Source organism: Labrus bergylta, chromosome 2 (assembly GCF_963930695.1).
Source record: "Labrus bergylta chromosome 2, fLabBer1.1, whole genome shotgun sequence".
NCBI lineage: Eukaryota > Metazoa > Chordata > Actinopteri > Labriformes > Labridae > Labrus > Labrus bergylta.
In genome coordinates this window covers 15,867,695-15,880,784 of record NC_089196.1, presented here as the reverse complement: position 1 = coordinate 15,880,784, position 13,090 = coordinate 15,867,695, and the positions used below count along the sequence as shown (strand labels likewise).

At 39.8% G+C, this 13,090-nt stretch overlaps 2 protein-coding genes across 2 annotated transcripts; one reads left to right on the top strand and one right to left on the bottom strand.

Moving 5' to 3' along the window:
• Positions 1-4,312, bottom strand: p2rx2 (purinergic receptor P2X, ligand-gated ion channel, 2). The gene is made up of 12 exons (XM_020649931.3): positions 3,997-4,312; positions 3,383-3,518; positions 3,204-3,275; positions 3,006-3,081; positions 2,825-2,921; positions 2,353-2,433; positions 2,104-2,257; positions 1,730-1,860; positions 1,511-1,601; positions 1,373-1,438; positions 1,198-1,275; positions 1-608 (listed from the first exon to the last, which is right to left on the bottom strand). Exons 1-12 carry the CDS (start codon positions 4,161-4,163, stop codon positions 510-512), a joined length of 1,248 nt encoding a protein of 415 aa, XP_020505587.1. The 5' UTR covers positions 4,164-4,312; the 3' UTR covers positions 1-509.
• A 509-nt stretch (positions 4,313-4,821) lies between these two features.
• Positions 4,822-12,677, top strand: pes (pescadillo). Its single transcript, XM_065966029.1, has 15 exons — positions 4,822-4,979; positions 5,209-5,288; positions 5,978-6,131; positions 6,471-6,580; positions 7,363-7,534; positions 7,622-7,711; positions 8,015-8,131; positions 8,437-8,508; positions 8,891-8,980; positions 10,522-10,652; positions 10,754-10,879; positions 11,291-11,475; positions 11,657-11,793; positions 11,885-12,052; positions 12,292-12,677. Exons 1-15 carry the CDS (start codon positions 4,956-4,958, stop codon positions 12,364-12,366), a joined length of 1,731 nt encoding a protein of 576 aa, XP_065822101.1. The 5' UTR covers positions 4,822-4,955; the 3' UTR covers positions 12,367-12,677.
• Positions 12,678-13,090: the final 413 nt, after the last annotated feature.

Here is a 13,090-nt window from a genome sequence, read left to right as displayed (position 1 = left end):
TGAATGGTAATATGCAGATTTTTCAAAGTTTAATGTTAATATTAAGGCAGATTTATGAGAGCAGAAAGAGTCAACTTAACATGAATGTCCATTTCTGAAATTTGAGTGAATAGATACATTCATTGCATTCAATGTCTGCTATACACTGATATAAACCAGCATAGTTTGAATGGTTGTGTACTCTTTGTTGTGTACTTTTTCTGCAATGAGGCATTTTATTTTCTTTACATACTGGAAAAGAAAAACAATCAGATACATTGTAGTGGAGTTGGAGTCCATCAAGGTATGACATGATATATCAAATTAATTATCTGCATACCAGCTATGATTTCAGGCGATCCTCTGTCTCTGTGCTCCTCCAGTTTAGTTCATCCCTTCTAACCACATTATAGCAGCCGCTGGCAGTCCATAACTGATCTGATAAACCTCTGAGAGCTGTGTCCACAGTCAGCTGGTTGAGGAGAGTCCAAACGCTTGGCCAGCTGCGACTGGAGGCAACTGTGACGATGTTAAAGAGGTACACCTTCTGACAGGTCTGAATGGTTTGAGCCGTAGCTGTTGATGAAGCTGAGCTCTGTGGTAATGGGCACTTTGGGCTCCTTGACAATCTGCGGGGGACAGATAGCCTTAACTGAGTGAGACAGTACACACAATACCAGGACTTGGAGAACAAAGCAACTGCATGAAAAATGGTACATGGACTGTGACTTGTATATCACTTTCCTTTGTCCTCTGACTTTTATACTTCATGTTCATACCCATTCACACACTGAAGGCAAAGGCTACTATGAAAAGTGCTCGATTGCCCAAAAGAACTACATTCACACGTACATAGTGTAGAAGCATGAGCAATTCAGAGCTCAGTGTCTTGCCCAAGGACCTTTTAAAATATGGCTGCAGGAGCTGAGGATTGAACCTCCTGGTTGAGAGACGACTGACTCTACCACAGCTGCCACAAGTAACTGACCTGATGTCTTTGCTTGCTTGTAAGCTGGTATGGTGATTATCACCTTGATGTCTTCCTTTTAAAAAAAAATGTGTACCATTGGGTGAGGTGATTTCAAAAAAGATATTGTCGCAAATGACAATCATCTCGCTGGCTATTCTTTGTGAAAACTAGATCGGTCAGTATCTTCAGGCTGCCCTGAGCATATAGAAGTACCAACATGTGCTGAGATTGAACAAGAGTTTACTCACCTCATCAAACTTTCTGTCACTGTAGACCTCGTTCTTGTCAATAAATGTAAGCATGATCCAGTCACAGATAATGGTACACTAGAGGGATGAATTATAAGAAAACAGATTTACACTATGTTATACAAAGATCATCGCTGCTGATTTTTAACATTCTGAAGGTCAGATAGTTACTCACAATCCCAACTGAAGTCATAGCAGTCACTGTGCTGATGATGGTGGGGATGGGACTGAATTTACCAGCCTTAAAGAAATATAGCGTGTTAATCAAAGTGAATAGAGAGTAAGCTGTAGTAATGTAGGTGTATTCACTTACATTTCCATGAACTATGACGTCCAGGCGCATGCCGTAGGCCTTGATAAGTGTCCGAGACTCTACCTGGTCCTTCATGTAATATTTGGCAAACCTGGAAAAATTAAATACACATCACAACAGTTAGTGCTCTAAAACTTTATACAAACCAATGCAACAAAAACACTTTAAAGTATAAAGCATCAAATGTTTGGTAAAGATACATAAAAAAGATGGGCTCACCTGTAATAATAACCAGAGCTGGCCTGATCCTTTCGAAGATCAAGACGGCGGAAAGAATAAGATGGTTTACAATTTGAAGGATCCAAGTCCAGGTTACACTTCCAGTTGATAAAAACTCCTATCACTCCTCCCTGAGGAAAAAAACCCTGCTATGATCATAACTTATGCAATGCAATACAAAACAGGACATTTTAACACGTGTGGCCATCCTCATAACATCATACAGTCAGTTTGTACAGTTCAGTTCAATAGAGCTGAGTCCAAACACCATCTTCTTTAAGTGGGTATACATTTTTACATCAGGAATCTTCATGAGATTCATAAACACACATACATTTACATTAGAACATGTTGCTTGCAAAACCCATACGTACAGTCCTGCAGAGCTCACTGAAATTCTCCCTCGCCTGCTTTGCGATGTAGCCCAGGCGGAAGTTCGGACAGTAGGGATCTTTCTCTTCATCATAATGACACCTGTTGAGATATTTGCGTACTTCGCGTTTGGTTGAGGCATCTTTGATGTTTCCCCTACGCCAAGAAAACAAAAAGAGCGGGAGTTAGTCAGAATCTCTGCAGTTACAGTGTGTGTGTGTGCGTGCGTGCGTGCGTGCGTGCGTGTGTACCTCAGCACTTTGAATCTGGGAAAGTGGATGGAGTTCCTGATGAATACTGTGAAATTAATGGCCTCCACTAATGGTGGTTCACTGTTGAAGAAACAAATAACATTTACACCTTTTTTTACTTTTGACTGTGTACTAACTCTGTACTTACTTGATTTGTTAAAGTGCTGTACCTCCTATAGAAGCTAAAAGAGCATTCTGAGCTCTTGATATTTCAAAGTTTCTTGGGAGCATGAGGGGCTGTCAAACTGTTTTGACAGCTAGTCTATATTTTTTTCCTGAACCAATCCAGACAAATTTTGTCTCACCATGGGTGGGGGCTTGTTAACGTTTGTCTCAATATGCTGTACAACCTTTCAGCTAATAAGAGATTTTTCTATCCTTTTTCTTTAAAGAGCAGAAAGATTAAAGTCCTTGAGTCATCCATATGCCATTGAACTGAGTTTAAAAATAGAAATTCTAACATCATTCTTACCGCACTACAGCATAATCCTCAACAGGACACCAGGTTTGTATCTCACAGGTTTTAAAGGTGTGGTTGTAGTACTGAACACATCTGCCAGTCCTTTTGCCTTAAAGAGTTAAAACAGAGGAAAGACTGTTGCCAATGCAGACCAAGCTCAAAGAAAGATTTTGTTGAGGAATAAATACTGTACCATGGCCGTCAAAGTCCACGTCTCCCTTGACACAGTCAGAGTCTGTCGTACAGTTGGCGTTTGCAACATTGAAATACTGAAATTAAACCAGACAGATGCTCAGTCTTTGGAGAACAAAGGTGATTATGTTACTGATATATTTGTATCGTTCATTGCATACAGCTGCAGTATATTCAAAACCGTTTGTTGACTTCTCACCTCTGCACAGGTTCCTTGCTTCTGATCATAGGTAACTTCTCGCCTCAGTATTGCGCTAATAACATCGCCACCCTTTGAGGTAGAGAAGCATACCATAAGTAACTCTATTGTTAAGACATAATACAATAGACAGTGTATAGTGTATCTTAATTGAATTGCAGCATTTGTTTTTGACTCACCTCTGAGGGTTGAGCATACTCCACAGTGTCCAAGACATCATCTCCATGAACTGCTGAGCCTTTCATGAGTGTGTAAACTGAGCTCTCTAGACGGTTTTCACTCTCTTGGTAGGCTTTTTGACTTATGAAGACATACCTTCAGTTTGATAGAGCAGACAAACCCAATATCACATTTTCTGTCATGGCATCAAGTTAAATTGAGGGTATCGCTGAGGCCAAGATGGAAGAAAACATGATGCACTGCAGTTCGAAAATCCATCTAATCCAAGAAGTAGTTTAAGATTTAAAACAGTCGGATTAATAGTAAAATATTGTTACTGAACACTGATCTTCTCAGTTCAAATCACATGTCATATTATAGACTGATAGACTATTATATTTGAAAATATATTATTTGCACTTAACTGTACTTGGGAAGCATTTCAGTCCCACAAAACAAAAATTTGTGGGTTTTAGAATTTAAAGTAGCAGTACATTGTTTTAAACATTAAACAGTCTTTTCCACAGAGAAAAATATTGCAGGGAAAATACTTTTTTTTTATTCTAACCTCTCAAGTTCAGAGATTGTTCCTTAAAGATCATTGGCATGCAATAAATTAAATCATGAAGCTTACCAGATGAAATAGGTGCTCACAAGAAACTGGACGCCTCTGTAAATAATTCCAAGAGTTCTGTTTTTAACCACCATCACCTTTGGTGTCTCATAGTCCCAGAAACTGAGAAAATAATCCTTTATAAAGTCCCGTAGGCCCATGGTGAACTGATTCGATGGCTCACACATATCCCAAGATTGAAACCCTAATTCTAAATAAAATGATCTGTCTTAATCAAGCTTTTTATGTTTCTAATAGTTTTCTTTCCGAGTCTCTGCTCCTGTTCAGCTCCAGCCAGCATCTCTCTAAAGCATCCTGACATCAGCTAGAGAGCATGAAGCGAAGGGGGTGGGGCTCAGAAGTGGTTGAAACCCGAAACATGAAATGTATTTCATGTAATTTTAGTGAGATTATTTTGTCTTTATGGTCCTTGACAAGACACCCACCCACACACACACACACACACACACACACACACACACACACACACACACACACACACACACACAAACTGAGACTTTTGTTCAAATTTGACATTTTCAACTATTTATCATAAATATAAATTAGTCTTTCCAAGTTAAAATTGTACAAATATTCAATATTTGGTTAGAAAAATAATATATTTTTGGTTAAATAAATGAATAAAAAACGACTAATTTTAACGTTTATAATTATGTAAATACGGCACTTCAAATAACTGAACGAAATAAATACTTTCTTACAAAAAATATGAACAAGCAAAACTATTTTAATGGATAACAGTGTTTGTATTTTTGTTTGCTTTCATTTTATACAGGCGGACCACGGCCGACCGCTCTTTAGGGTCCTGACTACAGCTCGCACCTCCTCCTCCTCCGCGCATGTCAACGACACGTGCATCGATGTTGAAGTGTGTTTTCAGAGCAGCTAACCCATGTGAAGATTTAATTTAGACAATTAAATCTCCTTAACCTGTCCGGAGAGTCACACACCGTTTGAGAATGGGAGGTCTTCAAAAGAAAAAGGTCAGAGTTGATGTCGGGTTAATTTGAAGCCACAATAAGACCGAGAGAGTTTTTCATGGCTACGTAGTTAGCCGACGAAGCTCTGTTAGCTGTGGTTTGTTTTCTATAACAGTACAATCTGTTCGCTTCTGATGAGCATTTGAGTTGATCTGTTTACATGTTAGCAGACCAGGAATTAAAATCATGTGGCTTGTGGGTGTTTAATGTCAAATTGTTTTCCTTTTTCCAGTTTGAGAGGGGATCTGCCACCAACTACATCACAAGAAACAAAGCTCGTAAGAAGTTATCTCTGAGCCTCCCAGATTTCAGGTGACTAAACATTTTCTGTGACAACTTTCTGCATGATTTATATCAATATATATTGTGTTGCCAAATCGATTTAAATAGGATATGTCTGGACAATTTACCCCTGTTCACCATTCTCACCTTTTATTTCTGCACAGCTACTGTTTTGTATTTTGATTTTGTTAATATTGTTTTCACAGCGTGTTTTTTCATGTTGGATGGTAACTTGGGCAGTGAGATCTCTTTCTTCCCTGTAAAACAATTATTATTATTTTTTTTTTTTAAAGATTTATTTTTGGGCTTTTTATTCTTTAATTGAGAGATAGGACAGTGGATAGAGTCGGAAATCAGAGAGAGAGAGAGAGAGTGGGCAATGACATGCGGCAAAGAAGCCACAGGTGGGATTTGAACCTGGGCCGCCCGCTTGGAGGACGACAGCCTCCATACAAGGGGTGTGCGCACTAACCACTGTGCCACCAGCGCCCCTGTAAAACAATTCATAATAAAAAATCAGATTGATCTTAATTAGAAAGTATTTAGTGGATACGGTTTGAATTCAAATAAGCTGTGTCTACAATGGATAGATGGAGGTAAAATACGTTGAGTAAGAGAAGTTTTTCCATGTTTCCTCATCAGGTTGCCCAGTGGAAAATAGACCACCAAAAGTAGATGTGTAGATGATCAATAATCCTTGATCTCTCTCTGACTTTCAGGCGACTGTGCATCCTTAAAGGCATCTACCCTCATGAGCCCAAGCACAAGAAAAAGGTTAACAAGGGCTCTACAGCGGCGAGGACCTTCTACCTGCTCAAAGACATCCGCTTTCTGCTGCACGAGCCAATCGTTGGCAAGTTCAGAGACTACAAGGTATTAAAGACACATTTTACCCTTTGTAGATTTCCTATTCGACACTTCTGTTCAAACTTGTTTATAGGTTGAAGTTGATTTTGTTATTTTGGAGATGGACCCTAAGTGAGCTGTGATTTAAAAAGTCTTACTGTTGTGAATATGCTTTTCTCCAATACATAGAAAGTAGATATTTTTAACTCCAAGAAAATGAAGTGTGTTTTTTAAAGGTGAAATTGGTTTGTTTTGGCCTTTTTGTTAATTTTTAACGAGTCTGTGTTATGTGAAAGTATTGATTTTTTCATATTTTCTGATTAGTATGTATTGTGAACATTTTGTCTATATGTTTTATCTTAACAGGTATTTGTACGCAAACTTAAGAGGGCCTATGGAAAAACAGAATGGTCTGCTGTGGAGAGACTAAGGGAGAACAAGCCGACCTATAAATTGGACCACATCATCAAAGAAAGGTGAAATAATTTAGCTCCATACACCACATGGGAGGATATTATTCAGCTGAACTGACTTTCCCATGTTAAGAAATAATTGGGTGCTTGAGTAATGTAGGAAGGGCTCTTTGTTTAAACAAAGGGGGGTTATGTATTCATGTGTTTATATAAATAACTAAGGATGTTCCTAGGTCACTCATTTCAAAGTTGATTAAACACAATCCAGACAATTACTAAGTTAAGAAAACAGTTGAAATTGAACACAATTTATTTAATATGACTTATCACACGATCACATCCTCTGTGGGTAAATGTTTTTAATTAATGAAGCCTTATTTTGTGAATCAAAATGCTGCCCATCTGCTTTGGACTGTGAAAAGCCAAGCGTCCACTGTGCTGTTTTACATCCTTGTAGTAGGGCAGTATGGCACTCGCCCTTAACGGGAGCTACAGCCCTGTTTAGTAGTGGACGGCTGCTTAGACATAATACAGATACAAATATGAATAATTAGTTCAACTGACTAATAACCCTGGTTCCAACTAGCGAGGGTGACAACGTTTAATTGTTATTCTGCTAATCCTGCACATCCCCAGCTTGAATGCAAAATTAAATAATTTCCTTTGATTGTGATAACATCATTAAATATCAAAGTACACAAAAACTATTAGTATGTATTAAATAATTGTAGGCGACCGTCCATCCAAAAGGGGTAACTTTGATATTGTAGCGATTTTACTGTGGTAGTTTACAAAGGTAAAACTGAAATTGTCTCACTGGTGGTCCTTTATTTTTGTTTTTGCAGGTATCCTTCATTCATCGATGCGCTCCGTGATATCGATGACGCCCTGTGTATGTGCTTCCTCTTCTCCACGTTTGCCCGCACAGGAAAATGCCACGTTCAGACAATCCAGCTGTGCAGACGTCTCACTGTTGAGTGGATGAATTACGTGATTGCATCCCGTTCTCTCAAAAAGGTGCAGCCATTGTTATTTGTTTCACATGTCAAGTAAAATGTCCTATCATGTGCTGTAATGAACTAAACACTGGTCTGTTCATGATAGGTGTTCATCTCCATCAAGGGAATATATTACCAGGCTGAGGTGATGGGGCAGCTCATTACATGGCTGGTGCCATATCAGTTCTCCCATGATGTAAGTGAATGATGAAATGCAGTCCACAGTGAATATGTTTGTAATAATTAATTTTAATCGCACAGCTCCGTCAGCATTTGGTCCCATTGTAAATCATCCAACAGTGTTTGTGACATAAACAAGAAAAATTTTAGCAGCTGACAGTGTGGAGTCAATGTTTATGTGTCAATTGTTTTTAAATAGAGTTGACTGACTGCCATAATCAATTGTTATAGGGATTATGATATATGTTTAAATGTATGCAATGGTCATAATTCATTTTTGTCAGTGAAACCAAGTTTAACAATTTTTGTACCCTCTCAGCATCCAACAGATGTCGACTACAGAGTCATGGCAACTTTCACAGAGATGTACACCACTCTCCAGGGGTTTGTCAATTTCAGACTCTACCATTCCCTCAACCTGATCTATCCGCCAAAGGTAAGCATTACTATTAACACATTATGTATTGGACTGGATTCATGTGGCAGGTGTTGAGACAAAAACAAAACTTTCAATAGCTGTTACAGTGATATTAAAAGTCTTTTTTATACTCTAAAAATACATTTTCCAAATTTCAAATATTCTGAAGTATCGGAAATATCGAACAGTAAACAACTTCAGTGAGATTTAATTTGTGTTATTTGGGAGTTGTAAACAACAATACAGCATGAACAGATCAGGGATTTGTGGTTGTCTCCTGTTACCACACCGGTGCTCTGTTAAAGTCATGTCTCTTTCTGCAGCTGGACAGCAAAGCAGAGTCACAACTGGAGGATGAGGGAGCTTACGCCATGAATTCAGAAAGCTACTTGGAGGTGAGGCTTTTAAGTAATTAATTATTTTGTGAGATCTGCCCACAACCCACTACACTTCTGAGATGTCTTCCTTTACCTGCTTATAACACAGGAGGATGGGATACTGATTGTGTTGCTTGTGGTATTTTAGGAGTATGTCCTCTCATTACATGTAGATCACTCAGAGTGAGCAGGACATTCTTTTGAAAGCAGAAACTGCTCTGGATGTGTTTTCTTCTCCTACTGCATGTGTGTGCATAGCCTTAAAAATGTATCTGATCAACTGATTTAAAGAAACAGCTTTTCTTCTTTTTATTCTCAAATGCAACCATAGTCTGGTTTAGTGTTCATGTATATAATACAATTTGGTGGTGTTCTAACTCTCTGTTTGTACGCTGTGCAGAAACTGTCGGCTCTGAGTTCCAGCTTGGCGCGAGTGGTTTCTTCTGCAGAGGAAGAGGAGGCTGAACTCGACCAGTTTCCTGTTGAAGGGGTAATGTATCTCATCTCGTTCAAATAATGTGGGGGGGGACATCTTAACATGATCTGTCATCAAACCATACAGATAAACAAAAGTCGATTTTAAACTAATTGGTCTCTGAGGGAAGAAGTGAGAGGTCAGGATCTCTGTCAGAGGAGTCTATGCTTTTTGAGGTGTGAGACTGGGGACTACAGCTTCATGCTTGGTTACTAAGCACAAGATGTTTCCAAGCTTGAATTACCTAACTACTTTAATTTTCTCAAGGGTTGGCTCTGTTCAAACACATTGACTTGACCGGCATTTCAACAAGGTTTAACTAGTTCTGATTTTGAGGTCAGCTCCTCTTTCCAGGACATATTAGTGTACATTTTAATCATTCTCCTTAAAGGGATACTTCACTCGTTGAAAAATGAACTGTATTGACATTGGGTCATATATGTAGTAGAAATGTGAAATAAATGTTGAAGTTGGTGCCTTCTTGGCCGTGAAAAGGCAGAAAGTGTGTTTTTGGCTCATGTGGATGAAAGACACCAAATCCCAGAATGCACAGCACTGCAGGCCACTCCCACTAAGGTCCTCTAGTTCAGAATCAGAAATACTTTATTAATCCCAGAGGGAAATTCGATTGATACAGTTTCTTCAAAATATAAAGTATAGCAGTAGAAATATAGTAATAAAAACATTTACAGACACGAGACCATTTCCTCAACTGATTCAGAGATTTCTTCCAGAATTGATCTTGGAAATTCCTGGCAGAAAACAGACTCTATGTCTGTGTCCATAGGCAAACAGTGAGAGCACCGACACTACCAGTCCGCCCCAGCTCGAGCCGGCCCAGGCTCCTCGTCCTCACCGCCGCCGACAGGCAGGCATTTTGTCTCAGCCGCCGGCAGCGGCAATATAGCCGCGAGACGGTTGCTGCTGACAGGCCGGTCCTGTTTTTTTTTTTTTTTTTGTACATATTTTTTTGCCATTATCAGCTTTCTCCATAGAGCCTGTTAGCATAGCTTCCAAGCAATATGACAGACGTTAAGTTTCGATTGTGGGAGTGAGTTCCCACCCACTGATCTGTGATTGGTCTGTAGCTTCAGTGGTCGAAAATATGAGTAACTAGCGTTGTAGTTTCACCCCGCTAACCGCAACAGCTTCCAGTGACGCAAAAATCGTCATTTTACATCACTAGAAGCTCCTTTTCAGACTTACAAATACAAAGATTTCCCATCTCAGGGCAAAATGAGGGCGAGATGCACGACCATTCAAAAATACTACCAGGTTTCTAATGATACAAAGCTTAATGCAAATGGGTGAAGTATCCCTTAAACGTTGTGCCAGAGTTCTAACTTAGTGTTATATCACTGTAAATAGACTTGCACTCCCACTTGTACTGTACACCTGATGTTCTTGTAAGTACAGTTAAATTAAATGTCTTTGGAAAGTTCTTTGCAGAGATTGTCAATCAGAATACATTTTTAAATGTCTTGCCCTCTGGTGCCTAAGCATTCATGAGCTATAAAACACCATTAAAAAAAACTGCCAATGTTCTTTTTCCCCAGGAGGACATAGAAAAGATGGAGGCCAGGGAAAAGGAACAGCAACAGCAGGAGGTTCAGAAAAAGATCTTTGTCGGGCTCAAGTTCTTCCTCAATAGAGAATCTCCCAGAGAATCTCTGGCTTTTGTCATACGGTGAGTAACGGCTGCTTCAATTCCCTTTTTGTTAGGATCATTACTTGTCACAGTGATGCATGGACTTTTATTGTAATGTCTATATTGCTGTTACCTTCCAGGTGTTTTGGTGGCGAGGTGTCCTGGGACAAGTCTGTTTGCATCGGTAGCACATATGATGTGAAGGATGAGACCATCACACATCAGATTGTTGACAGACCCAGCATTGAAAAACAGTACATCAACAGGTAAAGGATGCTGGGAAGTTCAATACAACATGTCTTCTTTTAGAACAAGGAGGATTATGACCTTTTACTCAACCGTTCCATTCATAGAATTTATCTGAATCCTAAATACAAGAAATCTGAGCTGGGTGGATTGTGTTCCTTTCTCCTTGTGCCTTATCATATCCCCTACAATGTCTTTTTTCACTAACGTCTTTGTGCTTTCTTCTCTCAAAGCAGCTTTGTTCTTCATAGTGTTTTACAGGCCCTGGTCTTTTCCTTAACATAGCTCAGTATTTTCAATAAGAAACATATCTGCTCCATCTGGCTCTTTGCGATTAAAACAGGAAATGTTTGCTTGATTTGTGTTCCATCAAAAAAACGTGCATCAAAAGCGTTTCTTCATAGCTTTACATATGAAACTATTTGTTGTAGGTACTACATCCAGCCCCAGTGGGTGTATGACTGTGTCAACGCCAAAATCCTCCTCCCTGTGGAGGACTACTTCCTGGGAGTGACTCTGCCCCCCCACCTCTCCCCCTTCGTGGAGGAGAAGGACGGAGACTATGTGCCCCCTGAAAAACTCAAGATCATGGCCCTGCAGCGAGGAGAAAAACCTGGTAAGAAAACAAGCATTTCTCGTTAAGTGTAAATAATGTGCATCATGTTGTTACGTTGTGTTTAAGATTGGTGACAATGTTTGTTTTTATCTGTGAAGACTTGAAAATGAGTCGAATATAAAGCCTGTATGAGGTGTGTTTAGAGGCTTGGCACATAATATTTATTTAACTTCCATTACAGCCAATGATGAAGAGGAGGAGGAGGAGGAAGAAGAAGAGGATGATGAGGATGATGAAGAGGAGGATAATGAAGATGAAGAAGAAGAGGCAGAGGAGAAGAATCTGAAAAAGATGGAACAACAAAGATCCCAGGGAAAGGTACGAGGCTTGTGGTCCATTTTCCTTCATCACTTTCTCCTCGTGTTTTTACCAAGAAGTGAAACCTTCAATAAGATTTATTTCCTTTTAGTCTCTGCAGGTCAAAGTGACACCTGGAAAAGTAAAGGTGGAAAACCCAGAACGCTTGGAGCAGGAGGAGAAAGCGGAGGAGAAACGTCTGGCTATCATGATGATGAAGAAGAAGGAAAAGTACCTCTACGACAAGATCATGTTCGGAAAGAAGAGAAAAGTCCGAGAGGTATGTTCCTTTTTGTTATTGATTGATAACGGATTCATGAGTAGATAAGTCTGTTTGTGCAGCCATGTGTACAAGGAACATTCTTCTTTACATTTTATCCTGTCGGATCAGGCATCTTATCTCAGCCTGAGAACAGTTTTTGTAAAGCTGCTGTGTGCACAGTACATTCAAGCCCAGCGATGACCCCTGAGTTCACTGACCTCTGAAATACCTAAACTGCTTTCACTCTGCTCTTTCAGGCTAACAAGCTCGCCGCCAAGAGGAAAGCCCACGATGACGCTGAGAAATCAAAGAAGAAAAAGGCCAGGAAATAACTCATCTGATGATGTATTGATCACACTGACTATGTATTTAATGTGCATCACAGGTGAAACAATATCTCCTGAACATGCATTTGAGAGCTGTGTGAGTGATGCACAATGATGTAAGTGCATCAACTTCTGCATTATTACAAGCTAAAATGCAGGACGTGGCTTATGCTAACTGTGTAATTATTCATGTAAAAGTGACTGTGTCCTTCATTGTTTTTATGAACTATTCTACAAGACAGGTGATATCTCTTTTTTATTTTCAAATCTTTACTTAAAATGGTCTGTATTCTAAAGTAAACACCTACCGAATTAAAGTTGTTTCTTTGTGATCTCTAAACAGAAATCAGGAGAAGTGAAGCAAATTATCTCTTGGGTGTCTCTTAACAACTCTTTGTGCATCAGAATAGGTGTTCACAATACGTCAAAATAAAGTTTTAGTTGTCCCACAGGACCACAGCTGTGCAGTGGGCAGAGGCGAGGGTCACCATCCAGCTGTTCTTGAGTGATTTGGCCACACTTGGGGTGTGGGTGGAGATGACAAATGAGCAGAAGCCCTTCTGCCCTCTTGAGGCTCTGTGGCCCTTGTGGTGGGCTGAAGGCCAGGCAAGTCATGCTGCTCTCTCAATCTCCTCATTCAGTTTGTGACGCTCGCTGCCCCCTCTCACCCTGATCTGGATTCTACGCATGCCCACGCAGTCCAGGTCTCAGCCTGGCACTCCGGGTGTTT